Source organism: Penicillium soppii (assembly GCF_028829465.1).
Source record: "Penicillium soppii strain IBT 18220 chromosome Unknown utg000006l, whole genome shotgun sequence".
NCBI classification, from domain to species: Eukaryota; Fungi; Ascomycota; class Eurotiomycetes; order Eurotiales; family Aspergillaceae; genus Penicillium; species Penicillium soppii.
Window position 1 is genome coordinate 2,680,765 of NW_026643236.1, and position 20,479 is coordinate 2,701,243.

The following is a 20,479-nucleotide window of genomic DNA, read 5'->3' on the forward strand; positions in this document are numbered from 1 at the left end:
TAATGCGAGACTCTGATTATATACATCAGTAGCACGACAGACTGGTCAAGTATTAGATTGAGATCAGGCCCGAGAATTGCGATTCGGCCGTGGTCGCCTGATCCGGAGTATTGGCACCGACCTGGGGGATTTTCGGCGCCCCCTGACCACTTGTACCCAGCATTCGATGTCCAAGCGGGTTTTGATCGGCAACGCTTCCTATGCAGGCTTGATGGGCGAAGATCAACCCTTTCAAACTAGCGGCGGTTGCTCGTGCTACGTAAACATCGTTTCTACAGTTGAATATGAACTCAAGAACGAGAATTGGCGGATGGGGAGACCGATTTATTAGGGTTGTTTATATCAAATGAAGGGGATTAATTTAGAACATAATAGAGTTGAAAAGGAGTGATATGTACAAAGATTATGTCAGAGGTTGATTTGCACATTGCTGATGAATCTAACTGAATCTAACTGAAAGGAATCAATGACCAATTGTAGTGGAAGTGGCTAAGGATGTCGCCAGCAAGAGACAGCTGTGTCTCTGTGGCCCAGGAAGATCGTACGCAGCGAGATCGACCCCAGAGAAGCCAGTCTGCTTAAGCAACTCATCCCACTGCTCAGGAGATTGTAAAGGGCTTTCCGTTCTTCCCTCGCCAACACCAGCCCACCACCCAGAAAGAGGCCCGAATGTGAGGTTATAAAAGGGAGTTAACCTTGTGAGCTCCACAAGACCGAAGACACCACCGGGCTTTAGTAGCTTGTGCACGTTCTTCAATGTCTCCGACAGACGGCTGGTAGCATGTATGACGTTGGCAGCAAGGATCAAGTCGTATGTGTGCTCTTCAAAGCCTTGGCTTGAGGGATCTTGTTCAACATTCAGGACTTTGTATGCCAACAGAGGCTCCCATTTCTTCAGCGTCGTTTTGGCAGTATTGAAGAAGCCTGGTGAGAGATCTGTGAACATGTACTCGGCACAGAATGGCTCACCATTGGGACTGCATAGATTGAGCACTTCCGTAGTGGTACCACCTGTTCCAGCGCCGATCTCCAGAATTCTGATCCCGTTCCTTTGCGAAGTGAGAATTTTGGCGTATTCAGCCGCGTAGCGATTGGCACGCCGGCCCTCATCCGAGAGATACACGCGGAAGAGGAGATTATCTCTCATGATATGCGCAAGGGCGTGGGTTTTGCCGATCAGAATATTCACAATCTCTGGGCCCATTCTTGCAATCACCTCGCCTTCAATGCCTAGTCTGGAGATCAAGCTCGCGACACCTTCCATTGTCAAAGACGATTCTTGGATGGCCTTTTGCGCTTCCTCAGAATCAACAAAATCTTGCATCACTTTCCACCAATGGACGCGATAATCTTGCTTCGGAGTCAATCCGCGCCTTCGCATTTCCTTGACAGCAGCGTCGATATAGACGGCGGTAGCGGCATTGACAAGGACAGACTTTTCCGCCACGGTCATGCCAGCCTTGTCGGCTTCGAGAGGAATTTGAACAGACTCCAGTATCTCAGGTGTGACATGGACGCCACCCACGGTGGTTGGCAATTTTGAGACACCGTTGTTAGCCTTCTTAGCGCCGTCAGCAGGCGTAAAGCTCATGCTTGACCACTGAGTGTCCAGCTCCTTGATGAGCCAAGGCTCCAAGTGTACCATTCCACCAAAGTAGAACATGATTCTTGATGGCTTCCCGGGAATATTGGTGCCGACGAACCAAGACCCTTGCTCATGCGCGTGTTTGGCTAGGAACGAACCAGCCCACACATCCTCGACGTGCGTCGTCCACGCATTCATGGCTTCGCCAGACACGTCGATCTTTGCGAGACCATTGTTTTCCATATGCTCTATGGTCTTGCCAATCCAACTTGCGAATGCTTCAAGACTGACAGGCTGGTTTCCGGCGGGCAAATGAGGACCGCAGACAATGAACATGTTCGGGTATCCATGGACTAAAACACCGGCGAATGTCTCTAGTCTCTGTTCCCAAGACTCTCGGAGGGACTTGTTCTGGCTTCCTCTGATGTCTATCTTGTTCATTGCGCCTGTGCCTGAATCGAATCCCAGTGCCAGAATGATCATGTCAAGCTCAAACTCTCCACCAGAGGCAGTCTTGATACCATTGTCGTAAATCTCGATCTCGTCCTTGCTAGTATCAATGAGTTTCACGTTTGGCCGATTGAAAGTCTCATAGTAACCGTCTGCGCACGGAGGGCGTCTTGCGCCGAAAGGATACTGTGGACACAGAGCCTCAGCGGTATGAGGGTCCTGAACGATAGACTTGATCTTGTCACGAATAAACTCCGCTGTGGCCGCATTGGCATCTGGATGCATGAAAGAATCATCAAAGGCGCCGAGCTGGAAATCATAACAGCCACGCGCCCAGCCAGTTTCGAAGATACTTCTAATCTCTTCCGGGTCCTCTAGACCTGTCACCGTTCTCCCCGAATGCTTGACCGCATGACCGGCCAGGTTGACCTTCGCGATATCCCAGTAATCATTGAAATTTCTCTTTATATCCTCCCTTTTGTGTTCGTCGAGAGCATAGTTTTGAGCCGGGATAACATAATTTGGAGTTCGTTGGAAAACAGTCATCTGTTCAGCGACGGGCCCAAGCTTGGTGATAACTTGAATGCCGGTCGAACCTGTGCCGATGACACCGATTCGCTTGTTTTGGAAGTCGACCTCATGTTCTGGCCATGTGGATGCTTGATATATCTCTCCTTTGAATGACTTAAGTCCAGGGAATGACGGCTCTTTGGGAATAGATGTGATGCCCGTGGCAGGCAAGAAGTATTGAGCGGTAGCGACCACCCCATTCGCAGTAGTGATCGTCCAGATGTTATCGGTGTCGCTGTAGTGGGCCGACTTGACTTCTGTGTTGAACTCAATGCTCTTGCGTAGGTCGTAACGGTCAACAACACGACCCAGATACCATTGAATCTCCTCCTGGGTGGGATAACGCTCAGTGAAGTCCCATTCTTCAAGAAGCTCTGGCAGGAACTTCAACGCGTATACCCAAGCCTCCCCGTCAGTCCGACATCCAGGGTAGCGATTCCACCACCAGGTGCCGCCCACATCTGACCCAGCGTCGAAGCATTTCGCGGTCAAGCCTAGTCGATCCAGCTCCCAGAGAGATCTAACACCACTGAAGCCTGCGCCGATGACAATGGCGTCATAGTCTGGAGTAACTTTACTCATTGTCAACAATCTGATTTTTGTTGCAACACCGAAACGTGAATTTGAGCCTCAAGAAGTGATATTGGTGTGTCTTGAGCAAAAAACAATAGGGCACAGAGTGGATCGCGCGTCACTATTCTTTGGTATAGCTCACACACTCTCCGATCGAGCTTTGAGAGATTACATCATCAACAGCCTTGCTATAGCTCTTTGGCTTACGATCCATAGCCTTCTTGGGGTCGGTGACTAGTATGCATATCCGAACCGACACCGTCCCTTAAAAGGAATGAATTGCCGCATGGGGTCGAGTACGCCCGATGCTCCCTCGGTATGTCAGAACTTGATACCAGCCAGAGTTCGGTGACACCGAATGGAGTCCGTATACGGAGTGGTTGCCGAAACATGACCAAGTCAGCATCAAAATCTTATAATACGTGTTTGCGCACGACAGTGGGTCTTTGTCTGTTTTGTGACAGAGGTGGTAAGCCGCGAGCAAAAGGAATAATTCTCTTGCAGACAGTGGCCATGACCCATTCGGGGGCATATGGTGTCCAGGGTCGTCAATCTCTGATCTCCCGATCTATTTTTCCGATACTCTCGGCGTCAATAGTCGTAACGCTCAGAGTTATATGATATAATATTCAAGGTGCAGGTCTCTGCTTCGTGGAGCCTTTGGCCAACCACATTTGACTAAAATGACATCTGCATTCGACTCAAACAATGTCTCCCAGCTGGGGACAGCGCTGCTTCGAATTTCGCCACTTGTTATATCATCTGCGTCCTTGATGTTCAGCTGGTCACAAGACATCTCTCTTGGAGCATTCCTCCACCCGTCCCTACGCAATGACGCAGCCCACCCCAGTGGCAAAATTCTTCCTAGATACCTGCCTGCTTTCATGAGCCCTGGTATATGGGGTATCGGGTTAACTTATCCTCCTGCGACCATCATCTGCGTTATCAACGGTTTAAGCGGTCAAAGCCGCGAGGCTCGCAATTTTTACTTGGCCGGTGCGCTGTTTAGTATAGCTCATTTTTGCTGGGGACCAACTATGTTCGCTATCCTTGGGCGCATTGGCGATGCCAAGTCCGCTGGAGTCCCGAATGAGAACGCGCTTAAGGAGTGGCTGCCCAAACACCGAGCACGGACATTATTGGTCAATATTCCGGCCTTTGTTTGTATTTTGGGGGCTACTTTGGTCACTATCACCGAGGGTCTTTCATGAAGCTCCTTGAGACTTGATTTTAACTGGTATCGCTCCTCTTATGTCTAGTTCAGTTCTGATACAGTACATGTACATATGTGGATATGTGAATATCTGGTTTGAATCACATCTACTGTTGTCCCTACGAACACTATGAACAAAGAGACTCTCAACGTGTCATTCTGTATGCGGTAACTTCTCCGAAGAAATTTATTTAACGCCGAACCTGTACTCCGTACAGGAACAATAATTATGGGGTAGAATACATTTTAAATACGTAAAGAATACACTTGTCTTTGATTTTGTGAGACAGCAGCGATTGGGTTATATTGCTGAATATTGCTGACAGTGTATGAATGTAAGACAAATACTAGTTCATACGGTGTGTAAAAGAAATGTGGGCTCCTTCGGTAAGTGGATCAGGCTTGTTCTTTGTCGAGACTGCTGTAGGCAACATGTGACTTCTCTCACCTTTTCGCGACTTTTTCTCCTTCACCATTTAAGGGCGTGCAGAATTTGATTTGATAAGCATATCTCTTCTACTAGCACTAGCACTCTGCGGACGTGGAATCTCCATTACCCGCGACAATGTCCGATCCCGAGAAAAAGTGCTCTGGGGCCGATTGCGATAATGAAGCTGGGACGTTGCAATGCCCAACCTGTCTGAAGCAGGGAGTCAAAAACTACTTCTGCGCTCAAGATTGCTTCAAGCGAAACTGGGTAAGCTAAGCCCACTTGGTTCTGCCCACTTAGTGCTGCTGATTGAGACTGAAATTCTAACGTTGATCCGTATCCAGGCCACACACAAGGCAGCCCACAAATCACAAACTGGTAAACACCTCGTCCTTGTTAAATCGGCTTATTTTTTTGATCTTGTTGTCTAATCGCGATGCAGCTAGCGGTGTTTACGATCCATTCCCAGCATACCCATACACTGGCTCGGTTCGACCCGTATACCCACTCTCCCCGCGCCGGGCCGTGCCCCAAACAATCAAGCACCCCGACTGGGCCGTGACTGGTATCCCGAAGCGTGAGATGCGCCTGAGCAGGTCGAAATGGGACTTGTTGGATCTACAAGGCCAGGAGGCCATGCGTAAGGTATGCAGATTAGCTCGAGAAGTCCTCGATATCACTGCTGCGGCGATGAAGCCGGGCGTAACTACAGATTACTTGGATGAGATCTGTCACAACGCTTGCATAGAGCGAGAGGTAAGTGATGTTCACCCTTATGTGTAACATGTTAAACAATCTGCTAAATTGTGAGGTAGTCCTATCCTTCTCCGCTGAATTACAACCACTTCCCCAAGTCGTTGTGTACATCTCCTAACGAGGTTGTATGTCACGGTATCCCCGATGGCCGAGTCCTTCTCGATGGTGACATTCTGAACCTCGATATCTCTCTGTATCACGGCGGATACCATGCCGACTTAAACGAGACCTACTACATTGGCGATAAAGCTAAGGCGGATCCAGACTCAGTTCGACTCGTTGAAACAACGCGGGAGGCCTTGGATATGGCTATCGCGATCATCAAACCAGGTACACCGATCCGAGAATTTGGTAAAATTATTGAGAAGCATGCTACCTCCAGGGGCCTCGTCGTTATTAAGACTTGGGGCGGCCACGGTATCAACTCGGAATTCCACCCTCCTCCTTGGATCCCCCACTACGCAAAGAACAAGGCCGTGGGAACATGCAAGCCTGGCATGACCTTCACAATTGAGCCTATCCTCTCTTTGGGTACCAACCGGGAAAAGTATTGGCCAGATGATTGGACAAATGTCACCGTAGACGGTGCACGGTCAGCGCAATTTGGTATATATCACCCTCTCAGACACCAGGCCGTCTATACTAATTTGAAACTTGGCAGAACATACTATGCTTGTCACCGAAACGGGCGTCGAGGTTTTGACGGCGAGACTGCCGAACTCTCCAGGAGGTCCCATTCCCATCCCCGAGGGTTCCACCGGAGGCGCAGAAGCAAAGAAATAACGAAATGCGCAATGTGTGACCAGCGATAAAGGGGCCACCTAGTATATGAGGGTACTTTCTACGTCCGCAGGGACACAGAACTCGTGAAGTTGAAGCTGCGCACCATGGTTTCATTGGACGTTGTCTGACAACATATTTGCAAAGTAAGCGCGAAAGCCATGGCAGTCGTGCTGTTAATGTTCCAGGAGAGGCCTACCCTTTAATTCTAGTCATCTTTGCCCAATCTTGCCCCGAAGGATCTCAACCCCGGCGTATCAGCACTGACCAGTGTCCCCATCCAGTCCGCTGTACCCTTCACCTCGCCCCTTCCGAGCAGAGTCGGATGGCAATTTACATACATACTTTCATACCCTCCATCTTTTGTGATAAAGGTCTCATGGAAGACACCCACATGTCCGGGGTTATGTTTATTGTAGTATGCCCATGTCTCCTTATGTAGTGGTTCGAGCGCAAATTTATGAATACTTTCCACGTCTTTGAAGAAATACTTGATCAAAATGGTGTTGTTAGAGCTGCGCTCGCTGCCTCGCCACTTTTCAACGGCAAGTAGCCCAAGCTCATCTTTGCGCAGAAGGATATCTTCTTGTAGAGCGAGGAACCGGTTTGAGATTTCCAGCACGTGCGGTGCAAAAAGTCCCAAGGGGTGGTTGTATTGTATTCCGAGGTGGAAAACCACCACTGATCCCTTCCCTGGCCTGGGGCCATATTGGCCGTCTTGGCTTGGGATCTGGGCTGTGGCTCGTCCACGAATGACGTCAGCCATGAACGGATTTGTCATTGGCTGAAAGCAATTTTTCATTGTGGTGAGGATGGATATGAGGAGGGCTGTTGCGCATGGGATCGCGGCGTAGTGGAGGGGGAGGATGGCGCAGAGGGTCATCTGTATGAGAGAACCGATGCAGAGCAGCGTGCCGAGACTGAACTGATTTGGAAAAAAGAACTTCATGTGCGTTAGCAGTTGCCATATCAGAGCTTGTGTTTATTCATGTGGCCTACAGCGATATCAGAAGCTGTAAGATGTTGGCGTGGTTGTGTTGTGGGTGGAAGAAGAGGCTTCATGGACTGAGACATTTCGAAGGTTGCTCGCGATCGATTGGAGAGAGGAATAAGGGCTACCAGGAGGTTGAGAGAGAATGGAAGTATGCTCAGAAATGATTGCTAATTGTACGGCATTATAGTCACGAGGCAGTGGACCCCAACGCCTTGTAATATTCTGACTAGATACGTACATATTGACAATTACATCTGAATCACCGAGATCCTCGAGCACTTGGGTCATCATACGATCAGTATTATGGTTATCAAAGCCCTGCGGCCCCTTATGTGTGTTTTCTTAGCGCTTACAGCTTAATCAAATTTAACCCGCCCTACGACAAGTGTATATCGGATAAAGGCAGCCAGTGCTCTGTGCTGCATTTGCGACCGAGATTTTCGGAGCTGTTTCCTTTCATGGCCAACCGAATCCTCTCTGGCTTCATGCAGTTAGTATGTGAGATGACCCGAACACTACATGTACCTTGCCGGGGCCGTTGAAAATCCGGAGTAGTCACAAAAGACAGTGTCAACTGGTGAGTGAGTATCCTTTGACACAGAGAGTGGAATTACATGAATCTCAATCACATTCTAGAGAATAACATCGAAATCATGGCGTTGAACATGGAAGATGCCAAGGCTCATCTGAAAGAGCATGGTTGGGTCAAAATCCCTTCCGTCCTCTCTAAAGAGGAAGCTCAAGATGCACTTGATCGTCTTTGGAAAGCCAAAGCTGTCTCTGAGGCTAGTGGCGAGGGCACTTTCCAGCCGATTTTGGATCCCAACCCAGCCAACGTGCGTGTCTTCTATCTCCCAGAGATAGATGCATATTGGCGAGACATGCTCGTCAATCCGACCGGACTAGACTTGGCCAAGTCTGTGCTCGGCGAACAACTGCTGGTCAGCAATTTTTCCGCCAACATTGCTCGTCCTGGTGCAGAGAGCATGGCCCTACACTCTGATCAGAGTATTGTTCTTCCAGCACCGTGGTTGGATAACTGGGCAGTCAACGTCATTTGGTGCCTCACCAGGACAACCAAGGAAAATGGTGCAACTTTGTATATCCCAGGCTCAAATAAGTGGACCACATGGGAGGATGTGCCTGAAAACGCACCTGATTTGCTGGTCCCTTTTGAAGCGGATGCTGGTGATATTGTTGTTATTGATGGACGTCTGTGGCACACTTCCGGCTCGAACGTTACGAAAGATGAGGATCGTGCTATTCTCTTTGCTTATTACTCTGCGCCTCACATGCGACCTTTGACAAATTGGTCAGCTAGGCTGTCAAAGGAGCTTCAGGACACACTTAGCCCGCAGATGAAAGAGCTACTTGCCCTGAGTCACATTGGATATGTTGTGAGGGGCGATCTCACATATATGGCGCAGAAATACTCTTCAAAAAATGGAACAACTGCGGTTGGTGCTTAAGACATGACAGTGTAGAAGAATTTGTATTTAAATGGAATATATCACTAGTAGATTGAAACGATAGTGGCTATGGGTGCTGTTGCGATTTGGAATATAATGTTGACGAAATGTTCTCTCTGTCTGTAGAAAGGTGAAGCAAGAGCTTTTGATGATGCGCAGGTCGTAGAACAATGAAGGAGCTGATTAACGTCAGCTATTTCTTCTGACTGTAGCGCGTAGGGTCCTTCACTATGAGGATCTCCACCGGTCGTATCCGAATCGTTCGGAAGATAAGGGAAAGGCGGGGATCCATCCCTTATAAATTTGAGTTGTCTCCCTGTGAGATATTCATGTCACAGGAGTCCTGGCATTGCACCTCCAATTGTCCACCTAGCAACTTCAATTGACGTGGGAGATATTGATATTTCCTTTTCCATTGTCCGCGTGACCAGTCATGTTTGAATTGCCTAATAATTTTTCAGGGAGTCGCGTCCCAGGTACCACGACATCTGAGCCGAGATGGAGGCATGCCTTCAATTTGGACGATTTGCCGTGGCTGGGAGATTTCCGTGTACAGAATAAAAGTGTTATCCCCACATCTCTGTTCCTGGTGATTATTGTTGCGGCAGCGGTGGATATCAGCAATGGCAAACAAGTGAATAGCATTGAGATCTCCGACGTTGCCATTGGAAGTTCCATTATACAGGGGCCAGCTCCAGTGAGGATTGAGACCTCATTCTCTATAACCAGCCTCAATAACTCTCTTGATGATGGGGTTGACTCTATCCAAGCTGAGTTCAGTCTCAACGAGAGCCCAGCGCAAGATAGAAACACGCCCTCTGCAGCTAAGGGAAAGTTACGCATTAGTTTTGCACACTATGAGCCACCCAAAACTTCATCGTCATTCTGCTTCAAAGAGCCCAATACGTGTGGATTAATTCCTGTTAATATCGACCAATTCTACAATTCACTGAGTGAAATCGGGCTCAGTTATATTGGACGTCTCAGATGTTTGACTTCTGCGGAGAGGCGTATGGACTTTGCACGTGCGGTGCTGGTGCCCACGGCTGATGAATTACCAGGGTTGACTCTGCTTCATCCAACCAGCCTAGAGGTCTGCCTCCAGACACTCTTGCTTGCTTTCGCCGCCCCTCGGGATGCTTCATTGTGGACGGCCTTCACACCTACACATATCACTCGATTAACATTTTTTCCGAATTTATCTGTCGGCTTCAATGCATCAGCCTCAGTAACAATCGACACATATCTACAGAAATATACCCCAGGGTACGAAGCGGTGCTACCCAGGATAAGCGGAGACTCAAGTGTCTACTGTTCAGAGACTGGCCGGTTGCAGATGCGCATTGAAGGTCTCACGATGAGCCCCGTGACTCCCTCTACCAAGGAGCAGGACAAACTGCTGTACTTAAAAACCACATGGCAACAAGACATTCTATCAGGGGTAAGGCTCGAGCAAGATAATTGTACGTCTAATTATGAGGGCTCGGGCCTTTCGCAGGTCCAAAGATACATACTGGCGGCAACCCGGCAAATTTCGCATCGATACGCAAAGTCAAAAATTCTCCAAGTTGGAATCTCCTCGATTGACTTGGTAGAGGGTATATGTCAATGCTTGGGACAATGCCTAGATTCATATACGATTGTTGATGCCTCATACCAGGCTATAGTGGATATGAAGCGGGAGATGCTATCGGACCACCCGGCTATCAAGTTCGGGGTTCTGGATATATCGAGGGGCGACGAAGTGTTGGACGAAGCAAAAGTCCCCGGGTCGGCTGACTTAGGTACTTTTGACTTAGTAATTCTTCAGGGCTTTTGCAGAGAGAATCGTGGTACATTTGAATATATCAGAACTATGTTGAAGCTAGGAGGGTTTCTTCTGATGACGATGTCGCCGACAGATGCCTTTTCACTGAAGGCAACAGACACTTCCTTCGGGGAATCCCACGAAAAATTGCAGGATGTTGGCTTTTCGGTGATCGGTTCCTCTGAAAAAGACACAGAAGGCTCCTTTGTCATCCTGTCCCAATCAGTTGACGATCAAATTGCCTTCCTCGCAGCTCCTCTGGACACTCAATTACCCTTCGCCACAAAGGGGACACTCCTTGTAATAGGTGGCTACTTGACGAAGATACAAGGTTACCTCGAGATCATCCAAAGCAGGTTGAAATGTATCTGGGAAGGAGAGATCGTCGCCATCAGGTCACTGGCCGACTTGAACAGTATAAACATAAATGAAGTGGCAGCTGTTCTTACTTTGACTGAGCTGGATCAGTCGGTATTAAAAGACCTCAGCCCGGATACTTTCAAAGGTCTACACCACCTGTTGGATAAGTCCAAGGTAGTGCTGTGGGTTACTCATGGGGCTCGAAATCAGAACCCACACCAAACTGGCACCATTGGGCTGGTGCGAGCCGTCCAAGCTGAAAGCCCCGAGAAGGTTCTGCAGATCCTAGATCTGGACGAAATCGATGGCACTGAGTCTATTGTGGCAGAGAGTTTCCTTCGGCTCATCGGAGGTGTGTTGATGCGAGACAATGGCTCAAATAGGTTGTGGACAGTCGAACCAGAGCTATCTTTTCAAGGAAGGGGTTTCTTCATACCGAGGGTGCTTTTTGACAAGAAGCGCAACGACCGTCTCAACTCTTTCAGACGGAGAATCGAGGCTAGAGACATTGATAAAGCTGATTCTGGTTCTATCATCCACCCCATCGATCCTTCGGGTCTTTTCTCGCCAAGTAAGACCTATGTTCTTGTTGGCCTTAGCGGGCATATTGGCCAATCTATCACCAGATGGATGGTACAGAATGGCGCTCGCCACGTTGCAATCACAAGTCGGTGCGTATAATGAGACTTTGATCATGAGTTGCTGCTGAAAATAACAGGAATCCTGACCAAAACCAACTCTGGAAAGACGAATTGAAAAGGCTGGGCGCCAATATTGTGATTAAGGCAGCAGACGTTACAAAGAAGCAAGACATGACCAACCTCCGCGATTATATTCTGAGCAATATGCCCCCGATCGGTGGCGTGGCGAATGGGGCAATGGTTCAGTCAAACTGTTCCTTCTCCGATCTGACGTATGACACACTGCAGATAGTAATGAAACCCAAAGTGGAGGGGTCTTTGATTCTGGATGAAGTCTTCCCTGATGATAACCTGGAGTTCTTCATATTGTTCTCATCCATCTCAGCTGTGGTTGGCCAGCAGTTCCAATCAAACTATGATGCTGCCAACAATGTAGGTTGCTTGATACTATGTCTCTTTTATGAGTCATTTCGTGCTGACTTCTTGATAGTTTATGAACGGATTGGCGTTACAGAGACGCGCCCGAAAACTCCCTGCAACAGTTGTTAATCTTGGTCCGATCATAGGGCTGGGATTCATCCAAAATATTGATACCAGCGGAGGGTCAGAGGCTGTGATCTCGACATTGAAAGGTCTGGATTATATGATTGTCTCTGAGCGAGATCTTCATCATGTATTGGCCGAAGCAATCCTCCTCGGGAAGAGCGATGAGACCCCAGAAATAATCACCGGGCTAGAAACAGTCTCTGATAACTCGCCGCCATTCTGGCACAAGAGCTTGCTCTTTTCACATATCATATAGCAACCTTGGCATTTTTACTTTGAAAGCGAGACTGAAGAAGGTTGTTTATATGACGCAGGAGTAGATCAAAGAATCATAGAAACGCTGAAAGTATATAAAATCCATTTAGTCAAGAGCACCGTACAGCTACCAACGACGTACCATATGTCTCGTTATATACCTTGATATAGTTTATTTAGAAAGGTCAAACTGGTATTAGAATTTGCTACATCATAATGCATATTCATTCATGCCAGTATGGTCTGTGTCGTCTGTTCTGTACGCTCTAAAACATTCCCAGCCTCATGCCGTTCCCCTCCCTTCAATTGCCTTGTGTTTACCCTGGTTTTTGTCGAAGTACTCACGAATCTTGGCCCTTGCAACTTCTACGGCCATTCCGTCCTCGATTGTACTTGGCACATCAACACTCTTATCGAATTCCCCGTAAACTCCATTTTCCACCAACTCCCGAAGCACACGCCGTAATGTCTTCCCGGATCTCGTTTTCGGTATCATAGATTTGCCTTGTACTATGCCTCCCAAAGCCGCAAATGCTCCAACTCGACTCCTTACGAGCGACTGAATCTCCGACGCGACTGTCGCTGTCGGTATGGCTGAGTCTTGGTGATCTGGTACAGATAAAGAGATAAATGCGAATGGAAGCTGGCCTTTCAGCTCATCTGGAATAGCGACCACACACGCTTCTGCAACCTGGGGATGCGAAGAAATGGCTTCCTCAATGGATCCTGCATTTGGCATGAAATCAGCACCTTGAATGTTGTCAAAAGGAGGTTTGGAACTAACCACTTGACAATCGATAGGCGCTGACGTTCAGCACATCGTCATTTCGACTCATCACATGGACATAGCCATCCCGATCAACCCAGCCTGCATCTCCAGTATCCAGAAATTTGGAGTCGAACCGCTTCAGATAGCTGGCATAAAACCTTTCCTCGCCCAGCCAGAGGGTGTTGAATGCTGTCGGGCCAAGAGGTAAGGCCAAGACAATGTTACCCATCAACCCTTCTGGTACCTCTTTGCCCTGCTCGTCTACGATTCGAACATCAAACCCTGGCATTGACTTCCCGGCGCTTCCTGGCCTCATTGGAGGGAGGTTCTCTTTCCACTCAACCTCACTTCTCAGCCCGATGTAAGGCGCAATCGCTCGGCCAGTGATGGGAGACCCAGCTTCAGTTGACCACCAATTATCGATAACATTTGCGTTATTTCCACCGTGCCTTTCAAGAAGCTCTTGATACATGGAGACAAGAGTCGGCTCGGACCTTTCACCGGCGAGGAACAAAGCTTCCAGTGACTGTAAGCCTCCACGCTCTCCAATCTCAGCCAGCTTTGTGTTACTAGGGTCATCTTGCTTGATGGCCCGTAGGGCTGTTGGGGTTGCAAACATGGTATTCACCTTGTAATCCTCCACAACTCTCCAAAAGGCAGACGTGTCAGGTGTTCCTACCGGCTTGCCTTCGTACAAAACGGTGGCCGCTCCCGCAAGCAATGGCGCATATAGGATATAAGAGTGACCAACAACCCAACCGATATCTGACGCTGCAAACATGACGTGGCCAGGGCCGTGGATGTTGAAGATGTACTTCATTGTAAATTGTAGGCCAACCGCGTGACCACCTGAATTGCGCACCACACCTTTTGGTGCTCCTGTCGTACCAGAGGTATGCATGATATAAATCGGTTGATTACTTGAGACCGGTACGCAGTCGGCTTTGATGCCCCTTGATCTGGCATTGTCTGCAAGCTCCTGCCAAGACGATTGTCTTGCAGTTGTTGTCTTGCGTCGGAAGAGAACTTGTTGTATCCAGCTCCATATGGTCCTCCACCAACCAGACCTAGACTCTTCACAGTTCCAGCGTAATTGGTCGCGCTGCCATACGATTGTTTGTGAAGGCTTGTGGGATGAAATCTTCATCGCTTCTTCAACCAGTGGCTGGTAGGCAATTGGCGGCCTGTTCCCAACAATACCACACGATGCAGTGAGGAATACATCTGGTCTACAGGCCTCAATTCGTTGTGCGAGAGCGTTTGGCGCAAACCCTCCAAACACGACCGAGTGTATAGCTCCCAGACGATTTACAGCAAGCATGCCAATCAAGGCAGCAGGGATCATGGGCATGTACAACATCACCACATCACCCTTCTTGACTCCTTTCTCTCGTAGGACGCCTGCCAGGGTCTCAACTTTACTGAGGAGCGTACCATACGTGATCGTCTCTTTTGTATTTGTGACGGGGCTATCGTAATAAATCGCAGATTCGTGTCCATTGCCCGCGGCGACATGCCTGTCGACGCAATTGTAGCAAGTTGAGATCTCCCCTCCGGGAAACCATTCCCATGTTGGGTGAGTGGTGCCGTCTTGTAGAGTCTTGTGTGATGTCCGGAGTGCGAGTTCCGGTTTCCTGTGCCAGTAGAGGTTCTCAGCTTGGTGCGACCAGAACTGATCCGGATTTTTCAGACTCTGTCGGAGAATTTCGTCTTGAAGGTAAGGTTGGGCGGATGTTTTCGACTCCATGATAATCGGGTTCACTACTAGCGAATGAACAACCAAAGAGCTTCCCTTAGTAGCAGCCCAGGATTGTTGAAAATAGGGCTTTCAGGCTCAATCACGAACGCTCATTTGATGATCCTCCAATAAATTAATAATGCATTAAATTCTGTATTAGCACGTGTTGTCAGATGTGAATACCTAAGTATCGTTGTTCTGAGCCTGCGTTCGGTGAACAGAACCTAATTCATCGCCGATATTCTCCACTACCGAACACCTATGGCGCCGCCGATCTAGCGGCAGTGGGCAGGGATTGGGGTGCTGCAGCTTAACATCAAACTTTCAAGTCAAATAAGTTTCCCTTTTTGAAGATAACGCGCTAATAGCCTAGCATTCATTTGATTTTGGTATTATCCAAGGTTGTAATGCATAGGCACATCCACGAATGTACTTTGTATCTTTCAAAAATAATGTAATTATATGATCATAAGTGTGAGCCACTAGGTGTATTTTATTGTCAGAGACAGCAATGTACATCTCTCTAAGCTAAAATTTGCTGTCGACACCTTGATTTCAGGGCATCAACGCTGAGTTTTAGTGAACTTCAAATCAACACACCCCTAATTTCCGTTTCCTAATGACGATCCGAGATTCCAACAATATTTTCTCAAATGCGCTAATCCATTCACATAATTGCCCCTTCAGACAGGACTGGCATGAAGTGGACTCGGTTTGAGTAGGCTCGCGTGGCTAATCTCAGGTGTCTGCTCAGACTGGATACGGCGAATAAGATCTATGTGGTGCTGACTCCGAGGCTCGACCTTGAACTTAAAGGGCGCAGGGCGATTTACCATACCCGGCACAGCCTCAAGAGTGACAGGAATTTCATTGCCTTGGTCGTCCAAAGCCTTGCGAACATCGAAAACAGCCAGCAGCTGAACCACAGCGATATACACACTCGCATCCGCAAAGAAACGACCAGCACAGGCTCGTCGGCCATAACCGAACGCAATATCACTGGGGTCCGGATTGTTCAAGGGCTCCATATACCGCTCTGGCTTGAAAATTCGCGGCTCTGGGTAATCTTTGGGGTCGTTCAAAAACCACCATAGAGAGGGAAGAAGAATCGAGCCGCTGGGGATGAGATATTCTCCATAGACGATATCTTCCTCAGACTTATGTGCCAAGCCCATGGGCCCAACTGGATTCCATCGCCAGGCTTCCTTGATAATGCCGTCAACATAAGGCAGGTTGATTCTGTCCTCAAAGTTGGGGAGCCTATCGGAGCCGACGGCTTGATCGATTTCTTCCTGTGCTCTTTTCACAACTTCGGGGAACATGACAAGGGCACAGATCACGCTCTCAATGATGGCAACTGTACTGTCAGAGCCTGCGGCATAGAGACTGACGGCAGTCCACTTGATAGCCTCTTCGTCCTCCGCACTCACGATGACCTCATTTCCCTCCGACTTGAGCATGTTCTGCTCGATCAGATTGGAGACGTATGAAGGAACATGGGCTTTGTGCTCCACCTGGCGTTTGACAAAGTCGTATGGCAGCTCGGCGGCGGCCTCATTGAAGAGCTTCCACTCCCGCGCGGTCTTTCTGTAAGACATGCCCGGGAACCAGTCAGGGAGATATTTGATAGCAGGCACAGAGTCGATGGCCCATGAAAGTGGTACAAATGCCAGGGACAAATTGTCCATGGCGTGCTCAACCAGCTCGGTTAATGGGTCGCGAGTTTCTCGCTCAACTGTGTAGCCATATGTGAGCTTCAGAACAATGGCAGCAGCCAAACTAATAAGCTGTCAGCCAATGTGTACAGAGCAAGCCACTTTTCGATGGGAACTTCTTACGTTTTCAAGTGGACCAAGATGTCGTCAGGTTGTTTGAACGTCTGAAGGATGAAATGAACAGCTTCGTGCTCCTGAATGGGGCGGAATCCAGCAGATACACCTTTCGTTCCAATCTCCTGTTGAACCATCTTCCGGTGCAGGCGGTATTTTTTGTCATATTGATGTGTGATGAGAAAGTTCTCGAACCCACAGAGCTGCGCAAAATTCAGCTGGGGTCTGGCGGCTGTTTTCTGAGCCTTTTTCCCCATGACAGCGTAGGCAGCGTCCTTGTCGTGGAATATGACGAGTGTCTGTCCCATGACATTGATGGAGCTGATAGGACCATATGCATCTTTGTGTTTGAACCAGTGCAGATACTCGGCTGATCCTTTGGATGGGAGATCGAAAAAGTTTCCAATAATCGGCAATGGTTTTGGACCAGGAGGGACGTTCACTCTGAGCTGTTTGGTTCGCGTTTTTAACACCAGCACTGCTATGAAGGCCACCAAGGCACCACAACTGAGCTGAAGGGTAGATAGTCCTTGAAACATGTTGTATAGACCTATCTCATGAATTGATATTCGACTTGGAAAGTCTACATCTCGGACTTTGCAGAGTTATTTGAGTCCACGGTCTACATGAATCAGCTACATCCGAATTACGCACATACCGGAGTAAGCACTTAGGGACTGCCCACGCCCATTATCAAGGACCACTTAATCATGCCATTTGTTTACAAGGTTCTATCCACCGTTTCATTGTCTCGAACGGTAATATAGCCTGGTCAGAAATCAGATGCTCGCGATTGGCGGCATCGCAGCCACCGAATTCGGTGTGGGGCTATAATCTCAAGAGCCGAATGCAAATGCCAATCAAACAGCATGATTTTGTGGTATTCAATTACGGTGCACTCGCGTTTACGGGTTCCTTCAGTGAGCTAATGTACCTGCAATGGGTACGAATCTCACTGTGGAGTAGTCACTGACGATTCTCACCTAACTTCGTTGTCGCGTCAAATCATCTCAATCCTCAAGCTCCCCAGATAAGCTCCACTGTCTAGATCCACCAAAACACCATTTCGAGGGTACAGCAAAGTCACCCATATTACCAATTTCTTGCAAATTGAAGAAAGGCAATCATGGCAACCGTACACAAGCTCTTCAAGTCGCCATTCTTCGATTTCGAGTTCCTTCGTCTACTGGCCATGGCACCTCACGAAGGTGCCGAGATCGGAGAGGCCCTGGAAGCAGCAGCCAAGATCAAGGACTTAGATCCAGAATCATGGTACAGCACCCTCCTGGAGACCGGTAGCAAGGCAGAAGCTATCGCGAAAGAAGCCGAGGCTTCTGGAGATCGTGTAGGTGCACGACGCGCGTACTTGCGCTCGTCAAACTACCTTCGCGCAGCGCAATTCATGCTCAATGAAGGTCCTATAGGACATGACACAAGAGTCCTCCCAACAATTGAACGGGCGATCGCAAATTTTAGAAAGGGCGTCCAGTATCGTGATGGAAAGACAATCTTTTTGGAAATTCCGTACGAGGGAAGGATTTTGCCTGGTTATCTTTACCTCCCACCCACCTTCAGACGCATCCCTGATCGCAAGATCCCCGTCCTGCTCAACTCGGGCGGCGGTGACTCCACCCAGGAGGAAATCTACTTTGTGAACCCAGCGTACGGGCCGGACTTGGGCTACGCAGTCCTCACATTTGAGGGACCCGGTCAAGGAATCGTCCTCCGTCGCGACAAGTTGCCGATGCGCCCGGACTGGGAAGCTGTTACAGGTCCTGTCCTCAATCACCTCTTCGACCTCGCTGCTCGTCGTCCTGAACTCGAATTAGACCTTGATCACATTGCCGTCACCGGCGCGTCGATGGGTGGCTACTTTGCACTCCGTGCGGCCTCTGACCCCCGTATCAAAGCATGTGTGAGTGTGGACGGGTTTTACAGCTTGTCGAGCTTTGTGGGAGGCAGGATGCCTGGGCCACTCTTTAACGGCTTCATGAGCGGCTGGCTTTCTGACAGCATGTTCAATGGAATACTCAGCTTCCTCAAGAAACTTGACTTCCAGGCCCGATGGGAATTCAATCATTTAAAGTGGGCCACTGGATCCAAGACGGATGCGGATATCATGCGTAGCTTTGGCGACTACACTTTGCAGAATGCCGATGGCACGGAATACTTGGCGGACGTCAAATGTCCGACACTTGTTACCGGAGCCGGCGCAAGCTTTTACTTCAATCCTGCCACCACAACGGACAAGATTTATGAGTGTTTGACTAGTCTCAAGGACGGTGTGGATAAAGAGAAGTGGATTGCTACTGATGTAGCGTACGGAGGCCTGCAGGCCAAGATCGGTGCTTTTGGATATTCGGCACAGAAAACTTTCGAGTGGCTAGACGAGATATTTGAAGTCAAGAGAGAGCCATTGACAGCCAGTTCAATTTTGGAAGACTTGGTGAGTAACTAGTGTTTGACAATAGCCAGAATGTGTTGTGGTAAATGATATGGAATCAAGGGATTGAACTGATTGATAAAGAATGCTGAAGTATCCTATAACCTTTCAAGTCGGAAACTTCTACCCAGCTTTGATACAACTGTAATTGTAAAGACAAATCCTTAATTCCATGTCAATTCTGAGGAAGTCTAATACTAAATAAGATATTGGAGTTCGTTGACGATGCACAAGAGCCACCTTTAATTTTTCCTTTCCTCTCCTTTCATCTTCCACTAGGATAAGTTTATCTCAAGCATCCCCATTTGATGTTCGTGGCTTTGCCTATATCTTGAAGATTTATCATAAAAATTCGGAAATTGAAGTGTGCGATTCGTAGAAGTCCCGTGGGAGGAGAAATATATATGGTTGCTTTTGACCCACTGAGACTCTTTACATTTTCACTGATAGGGGACAAATTACAACTAAATGACGGCAAATTTGATGCGAAACAAGGATTTGTGAATAATCATAGAAAATTGTGTGGATAGCAATGTTATATAGAAAAAGCAATTATGATGAAGAGCGATCTAGATGTAGATAACCAAGGTAATTATCACTGCACTTGTTTTGTATGTGGTTACAATACCGAACCAGATACCTGTGTACTGTACTGTCATAATTACTCTAGCACAAATTGCCTGCAATCCATTCTCGTTCGTATTCTCCTAGTTTTTGGTATCATTGGCTTCATTATCTCGACTTCTAGATCTCCCCTCCAGCACATACGGAACTGGCCTATCTCTGTCAATCAAATATCCATTTCTCAGTTTAACGTCACTTTAAAATTGTACTCACTGAATCGTTATGTTAGCATTGACGGGTGGCAATCTGGAAGTTTCCAACGCTGTGCATATAGTTTGGACGACAGCGTATCTGTTCTAAATAAACTCCCCTCTCAAACGAGGGAAGATAGGTAGTATGTTACTACCCAGAAGCCAAAACTATGTTTCAAGTCAGCGGACATGGACCATGATTGTGGAGATCAGGATAGACCTACGCCATACCAACAATAAGAGATATAATCATCCTTCTCATCATAACTGGAGAGAAAACCGCCAATACAACGCATGCCTGTAGCAATGTATGCCAGAATAACTATAACTGGGGGCCTCCATAGGGCTATCAATCCTATGGTCCACGCAACAGTTATCGCGGCCAGTGACCAACGAGCTACAGGCTGAGACAGCAGTAGTGGGATTGTTTTGCGGCCTCGTGTTGCATCGGCGGAA

At 48.2% G+C, this 20,479-nt stretch overlaps 9 protein-coding genes across 9 annotated transcripts; 5 read left to right on the plus strand and 4 right to left on the minus strand.

The window, feature by feature from the left end:
- Window positions 1-463: 463 nt before the first annotated feature.
- On the minus strand, window positions 464-3,187 carry psoF (bifunctional monooxygenase/methyltransferase psoF; the record flags this gene model as incomplete). The annotated part of the gene is made up of 1 exon (XM_057243912.1): window positions 464-3,187. The coding sequence occupies one exon, from the start codon at window positions 3,185-3,187 to the stop codon at window positions 464-466; it is 2,724 nt and encodes a 907-aa protein (XP_057095450.1).
- A 674-nt stretch (window positions 3,188-3,861) lies between these two features.
- Window positions 3,862-4,389, plus strand: N7529_008386 (putative integral membrane protein; the record flags this gene model as incomplete). Its single annotated transcript, XM_057243913.1, has 1 exon — window positions 3,862-4,389. One exon carries the CDS (start codon window positions 3,862-3,864, stop codon window positions 4,387-4,389), a length of 528 nt encoding a protein of 175 aa, XP_057095451.1.
- Window positions 4,390-4,956: 567 nt separating this feature from the next.
- fpaI (putative methionine aminopeptidase, type I) lies at window positions 4,957-6,360 on the plus strand (the record flags this gene model as incomplete). The annotated part of the gene is made up of 5 exons (XM_057243914.1): window positions 4,957-5,088; window positions 5,166-5,199; window positions 5,264-5,577; window positions 5,637-6,183; window positions 6,239-6,360. The coding sequence occupies 5 exons, from the start codon at window positions 4,957-4,959 to the stop codon at window positions 6,358-6,360; spliced, it is 1,149 nt and encodes a 382-aa protein (XP_057095452.1).
- Window positions 6,361-6,565: 205 nt separating this feature from the next.
- fmaE (monooxygenase fmaE) lies at window positions 6,566-7,431 on the minus strand (the record flags this gene model as incomplete). Its single annotated transcript, XM_057243915.1, has 2 exons — window positions 6,566-7,300; window positions 7,357-7,431. The coding sequence occupies 2 exons, from the start codon at window positions 7,429-7,431 to the stop codon at window positions 6,566-6,568; spliced, it is 810 nt and encodes a 269-aa protein (XP_057095453.1).
- Window positions 7,432-8,004: 573 nt separating this feature from the next.
- On the plus strand, window positions 8,005-8,820 carry fmaF (Fe(2+)/2-oxoglutarate-dependent oxygenase fmaF; the record flags this gene model as incomplete). Its single annotated transcript, XM_057243916.1, has 1 exon — window positions 8,005-8,820. The coding sequence occupies one exon, from the start codon at window positions 8,005-8,007 to the stop codon at window positions 8,818-8,820; it is 816 nt and encodes a 271-aa protein (XP_057095454.1).
- A 433-nt stretch (window positions 8,821-9,253) lies between these two features.
- Window positions 9,254-12,430, plus strand: Fma-KR (putative PKS-like enzyme; the record flags this gene model as incomplete). Its single annotated transcript, XM_057243917.1, has 3 exons — window positions 9,254-11,658; window positions 11,706-12,060; window positions 12,119-12,430. 3 exons carry the CDS (start codon window positions 9,254-9,256, stop codon window positions 12,428-12,430), a joined length of 3,072 nt encoding a protein of 1,023 aa, XP_057095455.1.
- A 282-nt stretch (window positions 12,431-12,712) lies between these two features.
- N7529_008391 (putative acetate-CoA ligase) lies at window positions 12,713-14,945 on the minus strand (the record flags this gene model as incomplete). The annotated part of the gene is made up of 2 exons (XM_057243918.1): window positions 12,713-13,179; window positions 13,214-14,945. 2 exons carry the CDS (start codon window positions 14,943-14,945, stop codon window positions 12,713-12,715), a joined length of 2,199 nt encoding a protein of 732 aa, XP_057095456.1.
- A 674-nt stretch (window positions 14,946-15,619) lies between these two features.
- Window positions 15,620-17,304, minus strand: fmaG (cytochrome P450 monooxygenase fmaG; the record flags this gene model as incomplete). Its single annotated transcript, XM_057243919.1, has 2 exons — window positions 15,620-16,715; window positions 16,775-17,304. 2 exons carry the CDS (start codon window positions 17,302-17,304, stop codon window positions 15,620-15,622), a joined length of 1,626 nt encoding a protein of 541 aa, XP_057095457.1.
- Window positions 17,305-17,891: 587 nt separating this feature from the next.
- On the plus strand, window positions 17,892-19,223 carry psoB (hydrolase psoB; the record flags this gene model as incomplete). The annotated part of the gene is made up of 1 exon (XM_057243920.1): window positions 17,892-19,223. The coding sequence occupies one exon, from the start codon at window positions 17,892-17,894 to the stop codon at window positions 19,221-19,223; it is 1,332 nt and encodes a 443-aa protein (XP_057095458.1).
- Between the last annotated feature and the right edge of the window lie 1,256 nt (window positions 19,224-20,479).